The 26,372-nt window shown below is 37.7% G+C and overlaps 2 protein-coding genes across 2 annotated transcripts in view; one reads left to right on the forward strand and one right to left on the reverse strand.

Moving 5' to 3' along the window:
- Positions 1-4,240: 4,240 nt before the first annotated feature.
- Positions 4,241-25,739, reverse strand: IMPA2 (inositol monophosphatase 2). The gene is made up of 8 exons (XM_026063064.1): positions 25,645-25,739; positions 19,682-19,815; positions 15,091-15,195; positions 13,576-13,621; positions 11,149-11,257; positions 7,488-7,596; positions 7,147-7,298; positions 4,241-6,199 (listed from the first exon to the last, which is right to left on the reverse strand). The coding sequence occupies exons 1-8, from the start codon at positions 25,654-25,656 to the stop codon at positions 6,084-6,086; spliced, it is 783 nt and encodes a 260-aa protein (XP_025918849.1). The 5' UTR covers positions 25,657-25,739; the 3' UTR covers positions 4,241-6,083.
- Positions 25,740-26,160: 421 nt separating this feature from the next.
- The window catches only part of MPPE1 (metallophosphoesterase 1), a 33,821-nt gene continuing 33,609 nt past the window's right edge, over positions 26,161-26,372 (forward strand). Inside the window, exon 1 of the mRNA XM_026063046.1 lies at positions 26,161-26,258. The gene's annotated coding sequence lies outside the window, so the exon portion shown is untranslated. The remainder of the gene's footprint in view (positions 26,259-26,372) is intronic.

Genomic DNA, 26,372 nt, shown 5'->3' on the forward strand with positions numbered 1-26,372 from the left:
TGAATGCAAAATACTAATATTCTATTAATGTAGCATGTCTCAACCCATTTACAAATAGTAAATGCACCAGCCTTTACTACGCACCAGGTGCAAGGCGGGAGAGAACCAGCATTAAATTTCTAAACTGTAACATGTACGTATAATAATGATTATATTTTATAGTAAAAGATGCCATTAACGTATTTGTTGTTTGAAACATTAAGCATGACCCTGAGGCRTGCTGAGCATCTGAAACAACAATTTAGAATCACCCATTGTCTCCAGAAATCCTGAGTATTTGAAATCTTATGGGTGTAAGTATTTATATTCCAGAAGACTCTTAGCTGTGAAAAGCTACTCATTTACTGTTACTTCAGTACAACGAGAGCGGCTAGCTTTGCTGAATTACAAGGACAGTCACGCTGTGGCAGCAGCTTCATTGACATCACAGGGGTTGTGTCCTGTTGTGCCATTAGAGGTTTTGGCCCACGTTGTTTACTTTGGGCACATCAGCATCAGCCGGTGATACTGCTCAACAAGAACAAATTAAACAACACTTGGCAAGAAAATATCTGTGTTTGTCAGGAGAACAATGTGTTGCTTATTGCAATGGAAAAACAAAAGTGATGGAATTCTGATTTTAGTTCCATGTGGTCTGACAGCCTGAATAATGGTGCTTGAATTCATTTTAAAATAGAATAAACCAGTATTCCTATCACGAATCTATCCAATTCATGGTTTTAAAAGTGACCATTAATGCCATAGTATTTAGAAGGAATGCTATGTCACTTGTTACAGCAACAATCTCACACATACAAAACATACCAGTACTGTCTTTCTGGACAGATGTCCTCATATGTTGCCCACAGCCTTAAATTCAAATACCACCATTGCGTATTTATGACTAAAAGAAAAGCACTGTTAAAAGACATAGACTCCTCACACTTAAGGAGGTTTTCAGCTTAATGTGATAAAGTTTATCCTTTCTTTACTGAGCTCTTTAATACTTAATATAATCGTTTTGTGTAAACAATGTACCTGTGAGCCTTAAGATTTTTACCTTAGCAGACATGTCTGAATAATTGTTCTTCTTTCCAGTGATTAATCCTTTGAATTTTATTATTACTTTAAAATTCACTGTATAAATATAATGGACTGTAAAGTATAGAAATAAAAAACTCTATACTGCATTTTAGGTTAAAACTTTAAGATCAAAAAATCAAGAAAAGTCAGAGTTAATATCCTTAACAGTTATTCCCCCTTTGTATAACAGTAGATCTTTTACTACTGAGCCACTGTATGTACATTAAATGCAGTATCCCTGACGGGCGAGTGAAGAGTTAACAGGACTGAAGTTTGTCAAYTGATATGCAGAAGAACTGATAGCACMAGAGCTGAYGTGCGCAAAGCTGTTGAACRGAGGACTTAACGGGACTAAAGTCGTCTACCAACCGATATGCGCAAGGACTGATATGYRYAAGGCTGCGGAATGGCAGCATTAACAAGACTGGAGAAGTGAAGTCTGCCACCTGGAACCTGCACGGACCCCCGGGGAGGGRAGAAGCGATACGGAGGTGTTGTGGTCTTGCCTCGCCAGCAGGGTCCTCCCRAGCAGACAAACAGACAGTCCTGTGATTGCGAAACTTGCTAAAAGTCAGCAAAAGCAGTGTTTGCCCAGAGCCCCAGCCGTATAAAAAGAGACTTGGGAGCTAGGAGAGTTTGAGCAGGGACGGGAACGTGACCTGACCATCCTCTCCGGCTGGACCGTGAGTATYCCCCCCCACCCCTCCCCTTTTCCTGGGACGCTGGGTTAAGGTAACTCCYCGAGGTTGAGAGCCCTCTCACTAGGAGAGGGAACAAGCTAGCTTTCAAGTRGGGATAAGCAGTCCTTCCAATTAATAACGCAGTAATCGACGGTTTCAGGTTATCCTTTCTAAATTAGTAACTGAGGGTTTTGTGTTATCCTTCCTAAATTAGTAATCGCATTATTTTAATGGATGTTACTAATCCAAGAACTTGTGTGAGGAAATAAACATCTTTTTTATTATTATTATATTACTGTCTCAGTCGTTGCTATCGAACCTTCATAGCATGACAGCATGACAATCCCATAGTGCTGTTATCATGTTTGGTGCATGGCTTAGAAGAAAATGGAATTTCTCTTTCCACTATTGGTGAATGATCTGTGCTTAGTGCTCTGGAGTTGTTGCATGGATCACTTAGCTGTAGCACATTGTACAGTGGCAACTGCTACAGAAACCACAGTTCTGACTTCTCTAAAATTTCAGTCTTGATCATATAATTCTGCCACAGTCTTGGTCATTTCACTCTTGGTCATATAATACTGAACAAAGCACATTTTTGTATACAGTTTCCCTATGACAAAGAGAAAAGCAGATTAAAACTGTCTTGGTAGCTCTAGGAAGCTACTAGGAAATAAAGCTGCAGCCTATGTCAGGTTGAAGTAGTGGCTTAACTGTTTCAGTTCTCAAAGATCCTCTAGCACCTCTCCTGTGCATATGCTGAGCAGATCCAACCTTGCTGAGGACTTCAAAGGGAAACAGCATAATTGAAATACTGCTAGCAGAATAGCCAGTGGAAAATGATATTTTTTTTGTTTTAACAGAAGCTGTTGCCAACAGGAATAGACAGAATTCTAGATAAAAATGCAGAAAATAATTGCCTGTGGGTCCCTAGGTTAGAACTCCAATATGTGTAAAAATCCTTAATGCTGTAAGATTAGCTCATGTGCTCAAAGGAAAAATTTTGGTCTTTCAGCACATACTAAGCATGCTAATACTTGTTCTGTAAAATCTGACAAGATCAACAAGATATGCTGCAGTGGAATCAGCCACCAACCATTTAGCTGGAGTTTACAGGTATTTCCACTGTTTATTCTACCAGAGTGCACTTACTCAAATTACCATTTGAGACTAGGATAGCAACCTGGAGGCATAAAATGTTTGAAACCACTGTGCTGGTGAGGGATGACGAAATGAGCTGGGAAAACTAAGGGAAGGTGAGGACTGCTTGCTTATGGAGGAAGATACAGTCTTTTCAAAGCATAGACATATTTGCTGCAGTGTTAATAGAGAAAATCTTTATACATCTTGGGTGCCCAGTTGCAGGCACATACATGTATGTGTCTGCATACATAATGTATGCAGTGGCAAACATTTGCAGCATTTTACTACTGCTGGTAGGAAAAACCCCACATATTTAACTAAGCATTTTGAGTGATTTAAAGTTCTGGCTTAGGTAGTACACTTACAGTATTATGAACGGACACACTTAACAGGAGAGCTGACAGATAGGCACGCTGAGCAAAGTTTAATCAGGCTAGCAAGGAATAACAATGAAAGGACAAACTCTTGTACTATTTATTTCAGTCAATTTGTGTAGTCAGATAGACCTAAGGCTGAGGTTGACGAAAACTTTGAACTGGCATAGTCTGGCACTGTCTCTGAATGGGGACATCCTGCCTGCCCCCTCACAGCCCTCTTTCGTGCCTGAAGTCAGCTGTTTGCGGTGGCCACGGGATGAATTAGCTTGGGAAACGGATCTGTCTGTAAAATAATCCCTTTTTTGTTTACTGGGGTACTTTACAGGCAGATCACTTCACTCATCTGGTCCATTGGAAGGATACAAAAATGTTTGTACTGGCATACGGGAAGCAGTGGAGGTGGGGGAAAAGACAGGATTGCTTTTTCAGATACAGTGCCAGTTTAACAGACTTGAACTACAGCCCAAGTAAAACCAAAACTGAAGCTGTATCCAGGCACAAACAAGAGAATTTGTGAATGGATTTCCAAACCTCTCCCCTCCCTGCAGATTTAGGTCCCAATTTAGCAAGGCACTTGTGTGTGCCACTTAAGTGAAGACACAGATTTCCCTGCTTCGCCGAGTCCTGCGGCAGCAGCGCACACCAGCCTTAAATAGGTCAGAGACTTTCCTTGTAGAAGAAATGTGAGCTGCTGGGAAGCTCACAGGAGGCTGCAGCAGCTTCTCCCGCCAGCTCCTCCCCGGAGCAGGGCGCCGGGGCGAGGAGGGGAGTGGATTGCACCACCCGTGATCCCCTGCCTGGGTAAGCTTCCTTATGGAGTTTATCCCGGTGGCAGAAGTTGGAGCAAAGCCCCCGCTGCTCTGACGGCTGCTGAGGCTAAGCCSCCTGGGATCACAGTGGTGCGACCAAGCTCTACATCTGTCACTCAGACCTCAGCTGTCCTCTGAAAGAGGGGGTGGAGGGAGAATAAGAGACAAGTGAGCTTATTAGTATTTATTATTTGCATTATTATAGCACCTCAGTGCCTTGCCACGTACCAGAATCACATCCTATTAGCACTGTGCAAACCCAGAACCAAAGTACAGTCCCTGCCCCAAGAGGCTTACAATCTAAGCTTCAGAAGACAGGCAACAGCGGGATACGAAGAGCTGGATCACCGCGATGGAGAGTACTGTCTGCCTGTTGAGAAACTATCAGAGTTCTTCAATGCTGAGTTGAATTAAAGGCCTACATTTTAGACATTCTTCACACAGTCAACACTTTGTATTTCTCTTTAAAAAAATCAAAAGATCTCACAGAATTTCTGTTACATTCAGTGAAAAACATTTTTCATTGCAAGAAAGACATTTAAGGTTATTTTACAAAACTCTGGTTTGGGTTTTCTAGACAGATATCTGAGCACATTTACAAAGTCTACACATGCAGTGTAAAAACAAATTAAAAAAATTTTAACCAATAGGTATTTTTTGGTGCATTCATTTATTTAATTTTCACTCTTGCAAAAAAGTGATATCTTTAAATTCAACTTTTTAARAAAAATCAGAGGTGATTTCATCTGAACTATTTTTATTTTTCATCTTACCTATTTTTCAATAAAAATAATCTCAATAAAAAATGATTACCTTGATGGAATTAAAAACTGCTAGATACAAGGGTAGAGAGCAACTGTGCTTTTACAAAAGGTACATAACTGATTTTACAGTTTTCTCCATTCAAAAAGTGTGATTACAGCTCTGTGTGAGAAGGACATGTGATTTACAACTACCTTTTCGCAAGCATAGCACATGTGCTTATTTTTAATAATTTGCCAGTGGGGGGCAAATACTGCTCAAAGTGTCACTAAAATCAACAGCTCTTTGACACAGCTGGCCTGCTACTGTGTGTCATAGTTAATACTGTGAATAACTCATGAAGTTCAATATTCTTGGTTTTAACTATAATTACTCTGTGATAATAAGTATTCTCAGGCTTGAATATCTTACAGAGGCCTGTAGGAGGACAGTATGATTTATCCCAATGAAATGGGATAAAAGAAAACAAGAGCTAGCCAGACAGTTTGTAAAATCGTTAAACATTTTCCATGATCAGTTCTGTTATTAGCCATTTGGATAGCCCCCACTGAAGTCACACAAGTAACATATACTCTTTACCTTAAAAGAACATCTAATATTAGCTTTCTTCTATGCATTCTCTAAATTGTTGTAAACATCCAAGATACCCATATATACACATGGGTATGTGTGTGTATATATATGTGTGTGTGTGTATACTTGCATATACATGTATAGGTATATATACACACAGACATATATATATATGTACACATACATATATACAGATATGACATAGTTAGGAAATAGTAATGTCATTTTTATTGCATTCTTAAGTATCACAGAACAAGGGTATTATAGGCACACATCTTAACTACTCATCCTTACTACAGTCCTAAAGCTCATTTACCTGAGATCTGCATCTGTAAAAATAAAGTTCCATTTTTAGCTGCATGTTACAAAAGACTAAATTTCAGCCCCACAGATATGAAATTACAACTTATTTTTGAAACAAACACTACAAGTAAAATATGCTATCTTATAAAAAAGATACTGCTGAAAGAGATACATATTAAAAAGGAAACATGATCCTTAGAGGTTTAAAAATCTTCCCATGTCTTCCTACATTGTAATAAATTTGTAAAAAATATTTGACACAAAATCTCCACAGAAAGCATCCTGCTGAAATCACGTACCCTTTAAGCCACCCATCTTGCTAAAATTATGTAGTTCAGGAGGGTAGATTCCATGTTACAAGAATTTAATTTCCATCAGTTTTCATCATCTCGTCTGTAGTAAATAGTTTGTATTTTCTGAGCTATGAACATAGCCATTTCTCTAGTGCCTGCAGCAATCACTCGGCAGGACATAAGATCCAGAGGTCCCCCTGAGGACAAGAGGGTTAAGAACTGTCTTAGGTCATGCAAAAAGGCAACATATTCTTATATATAAACCACACCGTAATTAAATAGGTTCAGAAACATTGAAACAACTTCACATAGCTCATTTTGGGATGAGAAGGAAAACCCAAATGAGGAACTCCTATCTTGAATCAAATCTTGAGATCTTGAAATCTCTTGCAAAAATAATAATTTCAAAAAATTCTAGATACAATGCCAAAGCAAGCAACAGTAGCAGTGAATATCTACATCTGTTCAGCACACAATAATAAATGCAATAGTTCCTTGTTTTCTCTCAGATAAAAATCAAGATGTGTTTTCTTGCAAATTAAGTGATAGGAAGGGATAAAACAGAAAATAGTTCAATCAGAATAGCATCCTTAGTCCCACGTATCTTTCCACAATATCTGCACAGTGGTCACAATAAACTTCACTCTTTTAGAGCCCCATTTTTCTGGAGATGGGTACCATAGAAATGAATACAATAATAATCTAAAATAATAAACCAGAAACTATATTGTCCGTTACTCCCTCTAAGAACTTCCTAGTCAGTAATGTTAACACATGTATCTGACAGTCCTTCCTTCTTGAGATGCTGTCTGTCTCTGCTGAAATCTGTTTGGAGTCTGAGCATAACTAGCAACCTTCTGGGCTAGTCTTTACAGAAAATCTGATGCTTTAAAGGAGTTACTCAGAGTCATGGAAAGACAATTTGACTCAGAAGACCTTTGATGTGATGAAACCCCAAGATGGAATTACATCACTGTGTTATGAATAACCAGTCAGAGTCTAATGGAGAATACAGACATTTCTAATGAATATTGCTAGAAATGATACTGAATCACAGGAAAAGGACTGTGCTGAGGTAACAAAAGTTGCCCTGAAATACCACTCAGTCCCAAAAAGTCAATGAAAAAATGAATATTTTACTCACCTGAAGTGTCTATCACAGTGCCACCTGCCTCTCTAATAATGACTGTAGCTGCTGCCAAGTCCCAGCAATGCAAGCCAAACTGGTAATAGGCATCTGCAGCACCAGATGCCAAATGGCACAGCGCCAGGGTAGAACTTCCGATTACACGAACCCTAAACACAGCGACAAGGGGACAAAATAACGTAAGGCAGAAAATGCCTTAGATTTCAACCTGTGTGTCAAGATTGCAAATGTGCAATGTACTTGATTTAGGTACAATTACATTCTACTTAAAACTTAATGAAGTGCTGTTTTGTTGTTGTTGTTTTAATGACTTTCAGAGACATTTTAAAATATCTTACCCATGTGCTTGGGCCTTGAGCAATCTCTCAATGTTACCAAGGAACAATTTCAAAGTTGCAGGGTCACGTTTTGGACCGATTTCTGTTAAAATTAAGGCCTTCGAGATATCTGCAATGTAAGTATTTTTTCCATTAATTTAACAGCTTCCAGGTAGATTCTGGAAATTTCTTCAAACTAAACAGTAATGGACTTTTCACAGAAAAACAATTTTCATATCCTCTTTTTACCCCAAACTCTTTCACAGGATAAGTGACTCCGCATTAAAAACTGAAACAAGACTAAATTTTTCATATCAAATATTCTTATCTAAACATACTTTTTTTTTTCTGTAAAGAACAGGAAGATTAAAAATAACAATGCATTCTTATATTCCTTCTGTTTCCATACATTGTTTTCTTTCATTGACCAGTCAGCTTTTGGCAAATTCACTAACATTAGCAATCAACTAAAAATAATCCAGTGACCTAGCAACTGTTATTGACACTAAATGGATTACATTTGAAAACATAATGGTTCTTGAATGGAGAACTTTAATGTAATTCGTTAACAATTAAAGATTTAAGAATATAGTAAGATCAGTGAAAAGCTTCTACCTAAGTATCAGTCATCCAGTCATAGCTCCCCTTCATTCTGACATTTCAGAGTGAAGACACCTTATGATTGAAGAAACCTCTTTCTTACCATAAACTAAAACAATATCTCAATTAATAATGATAAAGTAACATTGCATTTGTATTGTGTTCAGCTAAGACAATTCTGGTTTACAGCAGATGAGGATATTAGTCTTATGCACAGTCAAAGCCTACTGCAGTTAAAGGGAAGACTCACAGTGACTTGCAAGGTGTTGAAGTAGTCTTCGCAGGAGATATTGCTAGAATATAAGAACCTTATGCCAAATTAGGTGGAGACAGCTGGTCAAATGCCAAGTGTCCCTGCTTCTTCTATGTCAGTTGAACTCAGGAGGTGTTAAAGATACAACGAACCTCAAAGTTGATTACTTATTAAATAGTCTGTGTCCAGTGTCAGGTGTCACCTTCTACCCTGCATGAAAGGCTAAACATTCATTCACACAGGGAATGTCTACCTGGTTATTACAGCTAATTGCATAAGCTGAAAATTCTTAGCAGAAGTAGCAAGGAGGTTTTCAAAAGCAAATTAGGATAGAGTGAGACATCATTTAATTTAACAGGCTACCAGTGAATTTAGTATTACAGAGGAACATTATGGATTCTAGCAATGTGGTAAGTGGTTGGTGAGTAACAGATATGTAATTAGATTAAAAGTTACAGGATATCACAAAGCTTAACTGTAGGAATATAGATTTAACAGTCACTTTTTAAATTACTGCTTTGAAATATAGAAACACCGATCTAGACATGCTGCAGGGTATTYGCTGTTTAGCCACAACTGAAAATTCTGGATGGTGAAAGCAATCTTCCTTAGATCTTTTTGCATAACAGACCCAAGTTATAATTACGGAATACTTGATGCATGCCTCATTGCTGAAATGCCTCAAGCATTCACACCACACCAGTCACAGCTAGGTCATGACAAAGACAGTTGTTCTTTTGAGTTATTAAATATATTCCTCCTGAACAAACAGATCTCTCCAATTTTAATCAAGGCTATGGCCAGTTAGAAATTGGATGAAGAGATTGAAGTGAGGTAGAGGGAGAACTCCACTTAGGAGAAGGAGGTGTCTGCTCCCAATGCTCAATATGGTTTCAGCAATTCAAGGTACAAGAGAAAATTTACTGAGCGCTCCTCACTCTGATATAAGGCAGAAAAATAGGGAGGCTTGGTAGAAGAGATTTAACAGTGATACAGAAACATTTATGAGGAAAAGACCAGTTCTGTTGACCACAGAAGATTAGAAAAAGAAAATACAGTATTAGCACATGTAAGGCCAGACCTGAAACTAAGCGTGAGAAGAAAGTATCACTCAAGGTCAAAGGGAAGATGGCTCCTTCATTTAAGTGTATCCTGACTGAGCTCAAAACCAGAYCTATACAAAATTAATCATTAACAAAGAACAGTTTTTGTGTGTACTGTAATTTCAAATAATTAAATCCGAACAATCCTAATGTCTGCCTGGAAATTATCTTGTAGATTAATGTTACAGAACAATCTAATTTCTGAAAACAAAAGGCATGAGGTAACATGGAAGCCTAGGACTCCCCAACACATCACACATTGGTGAAGGTTACTTCAGATGTAGGTACATGGAAACACACTCTCAGGGCTGGTTTATTCCACGGAAGCCACAGTCTTTATAGAACAAGAACAACTCTGAATGTATATACTTAAACATCAATAGAAGTGAGATTAAAGAAGCTCTGTTTTCACTGATGAAAATCCCCACCACCAAAGAATGTATCTGAAAACAAAGGAAAATTTCAAAGCATTTGGAAGGGTAGAAGGTCCCCTTCCTGTGCTGTGTTCTAGACACCCATATAGACACTGAAAGACCAGAGAAAGGAGGACAAAAGTGGCATGTGCCAAAATTATTCCTTGCTCAACTGGAGACCAGAACACTCTGACTACATATGTGAGTGAGGCCATTTCAAGAGTGGCTCAGCTAACCCARCCTGGGGTACCCCTAATTTTTCCCTATAGTCTCTGCCAGCACGGATTCTTGTGGAATATGGGGTATTCAAGCACAGACAGAAATGTGATTCATAATCTGGGATTAAAATCTTATCTCAGGTACTACAGACCTTACAGTTTGCTCCATCTCTCCAAATGGGGAAACCCTCGCCCACTAACTTAATTTAAGTGAACATCCAACTTCATCAAATTTCAGGGAAGACTTGATGCAGGGTCTGGTTGGGGGACTACAGCAAATCTGTATGTTAATTTGCCTGAATTTACTATGTTTCAAGCTCCCTAAAGCTCAAGATCAAGCTAAAATCTCTTGCTGGGGTGAAATTTTTACCATCTCCTGTTTACATTGATGTAAATTTTTGGCACGTGTTTGCTTCTGTCCTGTTACATTCTCCACTGCATTYTGATTGATTAAAAGAAAACTTATCTATACATGTCTGATCATTGTTATCTATTGTCATTAGGTAAACAGACAGACATACGATTTGGTTTACCAATAAATTAATTCCATTAAAGTGTTGACTAAATGTTGGTAGCTATTTTTATGTTGAAACATACCTCACACACAAAAGCAAGCTGTTAAGGAACTCCTGTAAAGCATGCATCCTTTAGTTTACTGTTAGCATATATGTCTATTAACATAACACATTTTATGATGTACAAGGTTATCTGAAAATAAGTGAATAACAGCCACCATAGTACTGTGAATCTGATTCACCATTTCCATTGCATTTGCTTATAAAAGGTTATGCCAGTGGCGAAACTGGAATGAAACTGGTGAATCTGCTCATGCTTGATTATTTTAAACAATAGTTATGAATCAAAACAATTTAGGATTATTTAAGAGTAGTTCACATTCAGCTGTAATATTTTAAAAGAAAATAAGAAAAATAGTGATGTTTTCAGAAAAAAACAAACACATAACAACAAAATTATCATGCAGAAGAAATACTTTCCATCAGGATAATGATGTTCATTATCCTAATGTCGATTTGTAACAGCTCTGAAACAAAATTAACATATTCCTTTTAGAGTTCTAACAAAATCTAGACCAACCTGTCTCTTTTGATACCTGAAGCCTTTTGTCATTACAAAATGCCCCTTGACCTCTTCTACCAGTGTATAACCGTTCTTCAGTGCAGTGGTAAATTACACCAAATTCAAGCTTTAAGATTTTGAAAAGGAAAGAAATGAATGCAACTCAAATTACTCATCATAAATATAAACAACTACTAATGGCAGAAAGATCAGCAATATTTTAATTGGTACATATAATCAAAGATTATATTGATGCTAATACACTGGAATAATTTTACTATGACGTTTGAGATATAGGTCATATAAAACTCAGCTTATAAAGAGAAGTTAAGGCAATCTGTTCATAGTCTTCTAAACTCTTACTTGCACCTCATCTGTGTTCACATCAGAATGGATTAAATGTTAGTTGCTTTCAAATTCAATTACATGTTTTTATTGAAAGTATGCAAGTCCTCTAAGGCCAAATTCTGAATGAATGAAAACTTTCACTGGTGAGCAGTTACACATAGAAGTAGTTCCATTGACTTTGGCAGGACCATGAAGGTTTGCAACCCCAAATACGTAAATATGATCAGTTAGGCATCCAAACTCAAAAGTCATGACACCTGGTTTATTAACAGTGGATACTTTTATACACACTTCATCTTTCATTATGCATTTAATTTGCCCACCTTTTCAACCACAGTAGTCTACTCCAGTCACTTTTCCAAATTTTTCTCTGCAAAATCCTTTAATATATAAATGTGAGAGTCTCATGAAATCACAAAGACTCCAAGAAAAGGAGTTTGAAGAGAAATACCAAGTCTAGCGACCCAGAATGAAAGCTTTGGAGAATGAACAACACTGGACTCTTTGTGAGAGTGCCTGCTTACCAATAAGAAAAGGATGGTCAAAATTAGACCCAAGATATATACTAATTTTTCCATTTCTTTAATATCTTTCATCAAAAGATCTTAAAACACTTTACAAACTTAAATGATAAGTTCCTAAAATCACCCCTAGATAAATATTATTAACTATATTTTATTTAGGTGTAGAGAGATACGCAAAAATTAAGTGACTTGCCCAAGGTCACAGAAGAAGTTGGTAAAAAGGTCAAGAAAACATCTCAGATATTCTAGACTCCAGATCTTCTCCTCATTCAATGAGAATAACCATCAGTGTTCATCAGAGACAGTTCAGAGGGAATAGGTTGTCCTTGCTCCTTACCCTGAGGTCCTATCTAAACCAATTTTTTTTCTGATATATGCTAACTATTAAAAGACTCTTTCCCTGAAGACATCTGCAGGAAATTCTTCAGTGCTGTTCAAAGCTTACATTCAGGTCAGTTCCCCTGTGTGTACTTTGGCTCATTTTCAAGTTACTACTTTTTTCTGTTTTGCCCTTTTCTTTATTGAGGGAGTTTTAACATCATTCTTTGTTTTTTGTTTCAGCTTTGTTTTGTTTACATAATCCAAAATATGCAGCATCAAAAGCATGATGGTGTTCTAGACAACAATAAATATTACAGAAAACTGTCTGGTAATCATATATAGTATTCAAAAGGACCTTCGGGAAGGAGTAAACTTCAGAAGAGCATGGAAGTGTTTCTCTGCAGTTTCTATGTTTGAAATGTCAAAATAGAGAAATAAACAGCATTATTTGTTTTAAATCAGTGAGAACTCCTAGCACATCTGAAAACTATGTTATTCCTGAACAGAGTTCTTGCTGGCTTCAGTGGCAGCTCTATATTTTTAAGACTGTGGAATTAGGCTGTACGAGGCACATTCCTTGACAATCTGAATAGCTACTTCTTCTGTATATCTCAGACTGTAAAATAGCAACATCTGGAAAAAAGCCTCTAGCATGAATGAGTACAGCTAGGAAACTCAAAGAAGATAGCATACACGAAGGCTAGGTTCTTCTTTGTTTTCCTATGATCAAGCTCTCATGAGGGAAGTATAGCAATTTTACTATAAAAAAAACTCACAAAGTCAGATTAAATAAACTAGGTCCATAATTTTGTATTTATCATAGAAAGCAGTTCTGAATTACATCTCATAGCAGCAGTTAGCTTTCACAGATACTGCTAGTAGGAAAGAAGCAATAATAGTCAACATAAGAACACTGGGAGATACATTTAAATTATGAATAGGCAGCACTATATTTAACTCATTGCGGCTTTGTCTTACAAAACCTTGCTCACTCCAGTACTCTCCTTGTAATCACACAAATCCTATAATATTTATAATAATTCATAAGAATTATCCTATAATTGCCAGTACGCATAAGTGAAGTTTTGGAGGACTGGGATTTTAGACTAGCAGAGTATGCCCAAACACACTTAAATAGCATGGAAAAGCCAGTGCAGTAGCTGATTGGATGTTTTGTTTTTTAAGTTCCCACAGGGCTTTTAGGCTTCTAGTCAGATCTCAGGTTACCCATCTTAAAGAACACATTTTATACCTCTTTGTTAACAGCAAATCCAATGCTCACCGCCACTGTTGGAAACCTGTGAAAAATAAGAAATGAAGTAGCTTTAAAATAAAAAATCTCTCAAAGTATGAAAAATCTCTGAACTTACTAGTTCTGCAAATCACTTAGTCAATGAAACCCTACAGGGAGCTCTGAGACTTTACCTGAGTTTAAGCTAATAACGTTCTTGACATTGTACCATTCTTCTTTTCTCGGTCTCTTTAACTTTGTCAATCCTTTAAAAAAATATAACTTAATATGGGAAAAGGCAAGAAAAACACATGAAGATATCAGTATTTTTATATTATAACATGTTGTATATTTAGTGATATTTTTGCTTTAGTGTAATTGAATTATCCAATTTAAAATCATTAATGTTGTTATAACAAGTAATCACTTCTGAGAGCACATTTTGTTCAAGTGAACTCAGAGCATTTGAGATAGCAATTAAGTTGCAGGGAGATACCTTACTGCTGACATTGACATAAGAGGAAACCTGTTCCTCTACCCGCTCTTTTGCAAAGTGATGATCATGTATTTAATTTGTTCCTTGTGACTAAAGTATAATAATTGCACTTTAAATAATGAAATAAATTCATTTCTTAAAAGCATGTTTTAAAAAAGGCTGTAGAATAAAGGTCCAGAAAATATTGCTAGGAAGAGAAAATTTTACTTTATTGGATGAAACACCAGTACATGATCTCCACCCCTCCCAGCTGCTTGAATTCTATATAATTGCACCAGGAGTAAAGGAAATGACTTTTTTTTAATGATAACTGCAATTATGTTAAATTCTTAACTATAAGGCAGAACATATTTTAGTTTTTTAAACAGAAATATTATGAACAATCATTAGTTTACAATACCCAGCACTTAAATGATGAATTAAAATTTCTATATTTTGGCAGCAATGATCCCTGGATTTTTTTTTGCAAGGCAGTATTATAGGAGTTTAAAAAATAAAATCCATGTTATACAGTAAAGCTGAGTTTTCAGTTATATTCTACATATATGCAATGGTTGTACTTCCTGTGACAAATGAATATGTATATTGAAAGGGAGAAAACACCACTATTAGAAGGAATATTTAACAACCACATAAAGAGTTAGGCCAAATGTCATCATAGTACAGCCTTGTTCCTTCAGTTCAGATCAAGTCTCTACATGTTATGTGTGGTATATATATACTAGCTGTGAGTCAAGAGCTTCTGGGTCATTAGGCAGAGAATCAGCAGAAACTTTAGCTTACCTTTAGGTAACAATATAAAGTTCTTTCCAGCACAAACACTCACTACCTGAGATATACTACATGAGGTATAAAAAAATACGGGGATGATTCCCACTTAAGCAAAACCTTTCTGAGTTTGAAAATGTAATCGTGTATGTAAGTGTAGACTGAGCAAACAGCACAGTAATCACAGTAACGGTAATCTTTAAACAAATGGGAGGATTAACAGGAAGCTGAGTTTTGCTATTTTATCTGTTTCCACTTTACTGTCCACTTACCTGTGCACAAAATTGCAGGTTCCATCAACAGGGTCAATAATCCAGGTAGGACTGTCYGTGAGGATACATTTTGAACCAGCAGCAGTGGATTCTTCTGCAATGAACCTGTATTTGATGTTGAGTAAAATGTGTCTCAGAAAATTGAACTCCATCCTTCTGGTTTTTGAAGGGCTATTTAATTTTTATATTATATACACATACATATATATTTCTTTTTTTCATTTGGGAGTGAGTGATTTTCACAGAAACTTTGAAAAAGAGTTCTCAAATTTATAGCATATGATTTTAMATGGTAATAAATAATTCCATTTATGTTCACTCTCCTAATATACAGTTATGAAAGCTGGGGAAAAGCATGCAGAAATGGATCTGAACTGGCATCCCTGGAATCCTAGGAGAAACTTTTCTGTAGAACATAAGTTTGTGGATTAGACCTGTCTCTTGCAGTAAATAATACAAACTGCAAAATGTACCTGCTGCTCTTTGCAGTCAAATTCAGTCAGTAAGAAATAATGCACTTTCAGAAAATCCACAATCTGACTCCTACAGGAATTTCTTTGCAGTAGTTTGAGTCAGGAAATCGAGAGATTTACAAAGCTGAACTTTCTTCTTCCGATGACCCAAAGTAAATCAACAAATTAATTTTTTTTTGGATGCACAAGGCACATATTGAAATCTGAGCTTGTCTTCTGTTCCGTACCGATTTCTTTCAGTAGTTTTGTTTTTGTTTTTTTCCTGGGAAATGTACATCCAGTTCTGGCATATTTCCTGCTGACCTCAATTATCCTTGCTCTCCCATGAACTGCTCAGGGTCTGTTTCTGTAAGCGCTCTGCAGGTGCTATTCTTACAGATTTCAGTAGAGTTCTGCACATACAGAATGTGCAGAATCAGAATGCTGGTACAAAATCTTGGTTTGGGTATCACATTTGAACAACTGGCTTTGGTATACAGAGTTCCTGCAAATGCTTGAGGAACAAGAAGATTCTTTCAAAGTCACAAAGAGGAAAAAATAGGAAAAAAAATAAGAGAAAATGCCTTTTGCAGAAACAGTTGCTTCCCTAGAAGTAGAGTAGCACCTAATTGCTCTTGTGCCCTTGACACAAATTGCATAATGCTACAGCCATGGCCTTAAAATGTTCTGCAGACAGCACAGAAGGAGACTTCTTGAATTTTTCAGATGCTACTTTGCCTTTCCCTCAGTAGAAAGCAACTAATTTGGTGGCATTATAGGCCCCTGTTGGCATGACAGGAAGGGCTTGTTACTATTTTAATCTCCATTAAATAGAACAGTGAAAGGCCATATTTAAAAGGACCCTTAAAGAGTTAGTGTGCAACCAGGAAGCCAAAAAGACTTGAACAAGCAGTTGAAGTTCTCAAACATATTATATTGCAGATTGCTTGTTCTGTATATTCCATCATCTTGTCTTGTTGGTGTTTATCACTTGATTTTCCCTTTTAAAGTTCTTCTAATTATGACCTAAACACATGATAAGCTTTGGCTGCACTGCTGGCTGCCGATGAAACTCATCTTCCTGGAGATGGAGCACCTGACAACTGATCTCAGATTTTCCATCTTCACCCATAAATTATGTCTCTGTTTCAACGCCCTGCCAGCTCCACCAACCAGAGGTTGAATTGTAGCCGTTGTCTTGTCAAAGACAGGTCAAAGGGGAATCTCTTTAAAGACAGAGTTTTTCTGTGTAAGGTGTTTTACTCTCAAGTATCATGAGTCTGTCACTTGCCTTTTCCTTATAGTGGTGACTCTGCACTGCAGTCCTTATGTACAAAAATTCGAATATGAAGCTGGGGTACAGTGGTGCCATTGATAGGTAACAATGTCCAAGATTAATTTTAAGAAACAGGAGGTGTATGACAAATTAGGTACTCATTGCCTAAAATAAGCCTGTTGTTGCTGTACAGTGCTGTGTACTGTGATAGCTCCTATAGGCCAACACACTACAGGTGTGTTGCACTATGGCTCTGTGTCCTGTAAAAGCATACAAACTAAGCAAAACATTCAGGCTAAAGCACTGGATACCAAACTTTAGACAGGTACAGTTTCAGAAGTGGGAGGGGTAGCCATGTTATCACAGTAGTTAATTAAATATACCACCCTTTCAGCTCTGTTGACCCCTGTTCAAATCTGGATTAAAGTTTTCTCCCACAGAAAATGAGCCTCGTAATTTTAGCCTAGCCTTAGTGGAAATCTGTTCATATCACAATAACACTGTGAAAATCACTGCTGGAACAGCCGGGAAATTGTAGCATGGCATAAACTGCAGCTAAGAGTGATATTCACTTAAGAGCAGAAGGGTCAAAACAGGACTCCCCTATCCCTTTACTGGGGTCTGAGGGAAAAAGCCAGCCACCTAGAGTTGGATGTTAGCATCCGTAATGGCAGTGTCCTGATTTTAATGGCTATGGGATTAAAGGCACGATTAATACCAAAGATGTCAACTTGTGTAACAATAACACAGGCAAACAATACAGTAGGTAGCCTTTTTCAACCAGTAGTCCATGATACTCTGCTRTGTGTATCTGCATTTTGCAAAGCTCTACCAGAAAAAATATTCTTTTGAAAAGACTTAAAGTATTTCAGAGTGCTGAAGGGATAGAGCAAAGATAAAAACCCGGATTAAGCACAAATGAGTACAGTGCATATTCAGTAGCCAAACAGAGACAAGAAGAAAGAAATATGTTTTTAACAGGTTTTCCTAACATTTCTTATTACTTCTGAGTACATTTCCAATATCTCAGGATGTGTCACTCTGCCACAGCACAAATGGTACAAATTGCAATGAGATCCCTCTTAATTTTTCTAAGATACATTTTTTGAGTCAGAGAGCATAAGAATAAAGATAATTTAAAAGAGAGAGAAATAACATAGAAATCTTCACTGATGGTTTTAACAGGCATATTAAGGGAAAGACCTAACACAATTTAAACGATCTTTTAATGTTTACGTTGCACTTCACCCTAAATTAATTTAAATCTTGATTGCTACTGTGGACTCTTTATTTGATCTATTTTTTTAATCTATTGTTTTAAGCTAATCTAAATTTATTCACTGTCAGAACAAATTCCAACCAAACCCAACAACACTGTTTTGAAAAAATAGCAATTCCTTCATTTGCTCGTGTAGTCAGAAGTTAACTGCACAGAATTAATAAAGTCTGAGATTTTTCAGTTTCTAGGTCTATGTTGACCTTAAACTTTTGTTCCCATTCTGAGTAACTTGAGTGCTTTTGATGATTCCCACTTTATGTGAAATTTGTATGTTGTATGTTCTCTGCCAGACTGTCCAGGGAAAGAAACAACATACTGGAGATGAGAAAAGAGTACAGCCAGCAATAGTGGATGGAATATTACACAAATAATAGGTTTGTAAAGCCTGGCACTCTCTTTGAGAACCACAGCCAAGAACCACACATTACGCTGTACAGTACTGCTTCAGTATGCGATCACATACAACACGTATTTAGAAAGCCATATTTAGTATATAATGTTCTTTCTACTCATTCTTATGTTTTTTTTTTTACAACACCATAGCTGACCGAATCAGATTAGTAAAATATATGTAGTGTTAGCTGAGCCCTCCAGATTCTCATCTTTGTTTATTTCTGCCCAGTACTGGATTGCAAGGCTCATATCCAGTAAAGAAGCATACAGTTCGAGGGAGATTATGCAGTATTTAAGTGATACAGAGGCTCTGCACGGGTTCTTGAAGGAAGAGGAATTTTACCCTTGTAGAGTGAAGTCAAATGTGGAAATGAGTTGCTCAGTCTCTGCATCACACCAACCCCGGCCAACTAATATAAAACCTCTCTCTAATCTGTGCACAGGGAGGAGTTATTTTCAAATTGACCTTCACAGTTCCAGAAGAGTCAACAATATGATCTATTTTTAAAACCTTGGGTTAAAACCCCAGATAGTATCTTGCTTGTATCTTGTTTATTTATATGCATCAAATGATGATAAACAGCCCTGCTTCTCACTGATTTTAGGATCCTACACAGCACAAGGTAAATGTGATTAAATATGACAATTGTCCTGATCTGGCAAAAGCTTATGCATAATGGTAAGAGATAACGATGGAAGGGTCTGAAGGATAGGGCCTTTGTTATCATTAATATCAGCTTTATTTTAAAATAGATATTCTTCACATTATTCTTATACAGTAGACAACAGATCAGTATTGGGAAAAACATGGAGGTTCATACAAAACTTTCATACAAGATACCCCTACAGGAGAAAAAAACATTACATTACTATTAAATACATTTCAAGAAGTTAAGAAACAAACATTTAAAAATGCACGGATCATGACATAAATATTAGAAAATCTCGTATCCTGAGTATATGGCAGCAATAGTTTTTTAAAGAGGAGACTTATGTAAGTGTCTAACAGGAGCAGATTCATATTTAAGAGATATATAAAACTGAATGAAACTGAATTAAGAAAAATTAATTTTTACCAAAGATATTTGGCTTCTAGGGACAGACTTTTAAAACTCCCTTTAAACGCCAGCCAGCCATACAGCTTTTACAGGAAAAAATGGTCATGGATAGGTTCTTTCTACAGATACTCACCTGTGGGAGGGAAACTTCTCTTTCAGAGCAGAAATAATTAAATTTTCCACAAAATGATCAGTTTCTGTCACAAGATCTGCTGCAGATGTCTTCGTAGACACTTGTTTTTCCTCTGTTAGAGCCTTCCTAATAATCTGAAAGAGAAATTCACAGATTAGATTGGTTTCAGTCCTTCATCGTGGACGCTAAAATAATATTTATTTTCAAAATTACACGGGACCCTGAAAAACCTCTGTAGGCTTAATTCTATCAGAACCTGTTCTATTTCTTCTGCAAATAAAAATCCTGCTGAGATAACGAGTAGTCTCAGGGAATACAGGATTTTGAATCACTCTGCAAGAATCTCTTGACAGTTCAGAAAAGGATTGATGAATGGGATACATCTAATGAGAAAAAAAGACGATGGTAGTCATTGGGATTTAGGAAATTACAGAAAATACGTGTAAGAATAAGAAGAGCCACAAGACTCAGAAATATTTCATAGTAAATCTTTTTTTTTTTTTTTTTTTAATTTGCATTTTTTTTTTTTTTTTTTTAATTTGCAGGGACAATATCTCCTCTGCTCTCTTATTTTAAAAACATGCAATAAAGCAAACTATGTTAGTTTATTTTTGCCAACAAAAATGCGTAACATTAAATTTTTCTTCTGCATATGGATGTTCTGAACTTCAAGCATTGACCATCCACTAGTACCAAAAGAACTGCTATTTATTTAACAAAAACAAAGATTTAGACATTTCCCCAGATATGGAATTGGTGATCTAACTCTTGATTCTTTTTGGAAAAATATTTATCTCCTTTTAAAAAGTTTTATTGTTATTAACTCAGAACTACACCACATCCATTGCAAATGCATATATAGGAGAACAGTTAATGAAAACTTTTCCCCAATTTTACCTTTTTCTTTCTGTTTTTTTTTTCAATCCTTCATTAAAAAAAAAATGGGTCAGGATGATAATGCTCAAACTGAAAAAGTAGTTGACTTACTTTTAACCAGTGAAAATTATAAATTATTTGAAATTAGGAAAACTAAAACAGATAAAAAAAATAAGCACTACTTATTTGTGTAGAATTGTATTAAATAAAAAACAGCACCAACAAGATCAATATTCTAAGTCCCTTCTAAAACGTATATATTTAAATTATTTAAGGAAATTTCCATTGATTGAAGTATTTTAAAACTATCTCAGGAGAAATGTTTTATGATCAAACAAAATAGTTCTGCTGGACTGGGAACCAGGAATCCCCAAATTTCAGTCTCAGCTCTTGTTTTCCATAGTCTAAAATACTACATTTGAAATGTTTTCTGCTTGTTCTGATATATTATYTACATTGCTGACTGTTATGTATGTATGTTAGTGTGGAAGGCCCTCTGACTAATCTTTCTGTTTCATGAGCTGTAAAACATGAGTTATGCTTATTTACTGAGCTTGAGGACAGATTAATATTTTTCAGTTTGAACTCTTGCTAAAGTTCATTACTGCATACCACAATATTTAGTCCACTTAATCTCTTTAATTCCATTAATGTCCTGCATGGTTTTCTTGATGATTTTACCATAGATTCAGAAGAGTGCAGGTCTAAGAAGGCCCTCAGGCTGCTCTTTGGTCCAAAGCAAAATCCAAAACACTCAAGTCGTCTCAGCTGTGTTGTGCAACYTGTTCTAAAAAACCTGATACGCGATGCCTTTTATTTTTATTGCTCTTCTTTACTATATTGAGTATACATAAGTAAGTGTGATGCTTAAGACTGGGCCCAGAAATTCATATAGTCAAGCAGACAAGGAATACCACTTATTTCTTGCCTTCAGCACTTCTTTCATTAGTGAATATCTGGATTTTTTTTAGCAGTGCCATGTTCTTGACTCCTATTCAGTTCGAATACATAGATTAAGGAGAATTTGCAGCCATTTAAATCAGTACAGGCTAACGTTTAGCAGGAGAGCTAGATCGCACCTGACTCTTATTGCAAAAGCAACGGAGAAGTTAAAAGTTCTCTTCTGTGGATGGGCTATGTGGTCAGTTGCTTTTCATTATGTGTTCCAGTATTCGATCTTTCCTTTTTAAATGCAATAGTTTGCACTTCTCATCACTGAATTTAATCTCACACATTTCTGATCCTTTTCCAGTTTTTCATGACCATTTTTGATTAGATTCCTGTCTTCATTCCTCTCACTTGGATTTTATATGGGCATATACTCTATTCTGTCATTCAAGTCCTCCATTAAAAGACTGAATATTACCAGGTCCAAAAATGGATTTTTGCAGCATCCAACTTGGTATGTTCTGCCAATTTGACAGCTATTGAAAATATTCTTGTTTCCCAGAGAGCTGTGTAGTAGCCTTATGGTAGTCAGATTCAGAATGTATTTACATAATTTATTTTTGAAAGTGTCATGGAAAAGCGCTATCAAAAGCTTTTCGAAAGAAAAGCATCACTTCTGTAACTTCCACTGTTATCCAAGAGCCGGCTGTCAGGAGGAGGTGGTTAAACTGGTTTGATGTACTCTGTCTCTTTGACAAACCCACCCTGTCCCCTTCTCTAGCTGGTACCTGGTGACCGGCACGCACCAGCCTGAGGGTCCATCTTACAGTCACTTGGTGCATGTGAATCCCCAAGGCCATAGTCCCGATACAAAGCTGTGTGGACGGCCTTCTCTCCCATCCCCTCCTCCAGTCAGGTGGCGGGAGCAGGCCCACAGCGAGGGCTGTGACACATGCTAGCAGGACACATGGCTAGTTCCCTGTGAGGAACTGCTTCTCCCCACATCTTCTGCAACTGGTGCATGGGTGGGGGAGGATTGCAAGAGAGAAGTCGTGGTGCTGTGCAGAGGTTACCAGCAATAAATGGGCACCACATCTGTATTAGCTTACCTCCTCTAGCAGGTGATGCTGTGGGGCAGATGGGTCTCTACTAATTCTCTGCCCCTGACAAAGGGTCTGACAAAGGAAATCTTACTCATCTGCACCAGCCTGTATGGGTGTGTAATGCAAGTCAGAGTCCAACACTCAAAGATGATTCCCCCCACCATCATAAATGAAACAGCTTTTATTCTCCATAAATTTATCAAATAGCTCATAGTCGTCCAGAATTCTACTTACATCGAATAATACCTACCAAATTCCTCTGACTACTAAGAATATTAGAGCCCAGTGCTGTGGTGGAGAGAACAGAGCACTCTGAGAACTTCACCCAGCTTGTCTCCTTGCAGAAGCCTTATGTTAACTTTTGTAGACACTTACTGCAATTGCCTGGTCTTCCCAACTGGGTGTGGAGCTATGTAAAAGCTTTTCCCTAGATAAAAGTCATTGTAGCAGGTAGGCAGAAGAACAAAGTACCTACAGGTTGACGACACATCTGCTTGCTCCTTATCACTATTGTACAATGAAACTAGCAAGCAAGAAGTTGTATTTTGGCTGTAAACGTATTTTACTAGGCTTCAGCGTTGTATTATAGATTGTTCCAAGATTACGCAGACTTTTACAGCAGCTGATTTGTGAGAGTCTGTGGTTATTCAGAGTAGAGCTGCTTAAAATTTTTAGCCTGTGCTGTCCCTCCACTAATAAAGAATTGTCAAATCCCACCTGCTTTTCTTATGCAAAAAGTAGTATCAAGCCATGAACAAAGCAAGTAGAGTTTGCTCACAGAATAAGCAGAAGAGATGTCTGAGAAAGTTCAGTTATATATGGCCTCACAGAGTGGATTAGGCGTGATTTCAATGCAAGTCAGTTATAGAGATTACAAAACCATGGCCATTCTCATTATGAAATATCTAAATATGGAGGCCCCGAGATATTTTGTTAAAAAAATGGAAGTAAGTGACAGGGTAGGCAAGAGAGGCAATAACTTTGCTCTGGGAATGGAAGTTATTCCAGCAACATCACTTTTGACACATATTCAAGCAATCATTTATTTATCAGCCTTTTAAGTTTAGAAAAAAATTATTCCAAAGCAAAAATGCGTATCATTTGGAAGGAAGATATATTTTGGTTATACTCATGAAACATGATGCAATATGAACTAAACAGTCATACAGGCAAAAAAAAAGGGAGATCAGGATTACTGACTGTATTACTGATTGATTTCCCCTAGAAATTCAAAATCTTGATTTGCATGCCTTCCTTCAGGTTAGGCCTTGCAACGATTCTCATAGATGCTTTCTAAGATGCAATCATAAGATGATTCTAAGCCTTCCTAATCTGGCATAGATTTAGGAAACAGAGGACCTTAAAAGAAAGGCTGAAATGGGAAAATTTCATGCAGGGTTGGAGATAGCACTCAGATCTGCAGAAAAGACAGTGCAAGCAGATTTCTGGGGATGGGGGTGAAGATGGAGGAGTCTGAGGGAAGGGAAAGAGGCAGAAGAAAAAGAAAGTGAACTTTACCAGTGGAACCGACTGTTTTTGGTGGCCAAGACTCAATTTTATTAGTTGATTTTCAACAAAAGTTGATCTAGTCCTATCAAACCTATGTTTGTGCCATACATCTGGCCTTATGTGCCAGACATAAGGCATTTTGTGTCCCTATATTTAGCTTTTTTGGGGACTAGCAAAAAGTGGATTGACTCTTTAATAAAAGATACTGCCTTACCCGCACATTTGTTTAAAGATCCACAGGGGTCTCTGATGGTTTTTGCAATTAAATACATTCCTTAACATTATGAATCACAGAATCACAGAATGGTTGAGGTTGGAAGGGACCTCTGGAGTTCATCTAGTCCAACCCCCCTGCTCAAGCAGGATTATCTAGAGCACATTGCACAGGATCGTGTCCAGGCGGCTTTTGAATATCTCCAGAGAAGGAGACTCCACAACCTCTCTGGGCAACCTGTGCCAGTGCTCTGTCACCCTCACAGTAAAGAAGTTTTTTCTCATATTCAGATGGAACTTCCTGTGTTTCAGTTTGTGCCCGTTGCCTTGCGTCCTGTCACTGGGCACCACTGAAAAGACTCTGGCCCCATCCTCTTGACACCCTCCCTTTAGATATTTGTATACATTGATAAGATCCCCTCTCAGTCTTCTCCAGGCTAAACAGACCCAGCTCTCTCAGTCTTTCCTCATAAGAGAGATGCTCCAGTCCCCTAATCATCTTTGTAGCCCTTCGCTGGACTTGCTCCAGTAGTGCCACATCCCTCTTGTACTGGGGAGCCCAGAACTGGACGCAGACTCCAGATGCGGCCTCACCAGGGCTGAGGAGAGGGGGAGGATCACCTCCCTCGACCTGCTGGCAACASTCTTCCTGATGCACCCCAGGATACCATTGGCCTTCTTGGCCACAAGGGCACATTGCTGCCTCATGCTTAACTTGGTGTCCACCAGCACTCCCAGGTCCTTCTCYGCAGAAAGTTAAAAAAAATTCTACCAAATTACCAAATCCTACTTAAACAACATGTTTGGCTGGTTTTAATTTGGCCTGCCATGGAATCAGCCATTTCCTACCAGTTGCAAGGTAGCAATGGCAACTTGCAAAGTAAAGATGCAAAATTTAATCTTCTGGAATGTTTATTTCTTCCAGGAAAAGGTGCTCAGCTGTGGTCTTCTGGGCCATTAAAATGGTTGAAGATGGTTATGGCTGTATTCACAATTAAATATTTTGAGAGATAATGTGTGGAGTCTTGAGCAAGTCATGAGAGTGTCTCTAGTGAAATGGCTGGCAGAATGAGCATGCTGGAGAAACTCCAGTTTGGAGATTCAGTGAGAGCATGACCTGTCATCCCAATTTGGATTATCCATTTGTTCCTTGCATAACTAAAACAAGCCTTCTCTCCTCTGGCATTCTGTTAACCTTTGTTGTCCCTTTTTCTTCTACCAAAGGGAAAAATAGGTGTAATAACACATACTAAGGAAAAGTTACTGGTCCTGGATTCAAGATAAAAATCATAGCATACAGATACAAAGTGGTTTTCAAAATATAGCAGAATGGAAGCAGAGGAGAAATATATATTGCTGCAGTATGTATTTTACCCAATTTCTCATCTGAACAATCTGCTGATCCCACTTCTAGGCTCTGTTGGAGCTGGTAAACTTTTGCCATCGCACACAATGGGGCCAGGATGTCTCCAGAGATGACTAACCTTCATCTGTGTTGAAACACAGGTCTTAAGCAAGCTACTGTTGATCTCCGCAAAGACATTGCCAATTTATCTCTAGTAAGTGAATTTCAGTCATTGTGAAGACACTGATACAACAAGATGACAAAAATCTCTGTGACACAACTGTTTTTCTCTGGACAAGCTGCTCAAAAACAAATGCTGGTATTGTAGTCTATAAATGCACAATATTCTGGATAAATGCACCATGGCATGAAATATCGGTTGTTCATCGGTATCAGCATCACAGCATGCTCTAAAAACATTTCAGCAGCAGCATAAATGCTCATTTGTTTTATAAATGGAAAAAAAAAACCTATTAAGGCGTGTTCACACTGACAAACCCTTCCGTCTTTTTTTTTTTTAAATGAAAATCCTCCGAGTCACCAAGTACACCCGCTCTCCATCTTTACGGTAACGGCAGCTGCCGGAGGAGGGGGCCCCGGGGATCCCGACGTCTTTCCACAGCGCTGGGGCGCAAACCAGGAGGTACCGGAGGCTCCGACATCGGCCGTGACGGTGGGCGGGCGGGCGGCGCCGGTGCGGTGCGGTGCGGTGCCGCCCTCCTCCTCCTCCCTAGCTCCGCCGCACCTTCCCTCCCCC

Source organism: Apteryx rowi, unplaced genomic scaffold, assembly GCF_003343035.1.
Source record: "Apteryx rowi isolate R43461 unplaced genomic scaffold, aptRow1 scaffold_199, whole genome shotgun sequence".
Taxonomy (NCBI): Eukaryota; Metazoa; Chordata; class Aves; order Apterygiformes; family Apterygidae; genus Apteryx; species Apteryx rowi.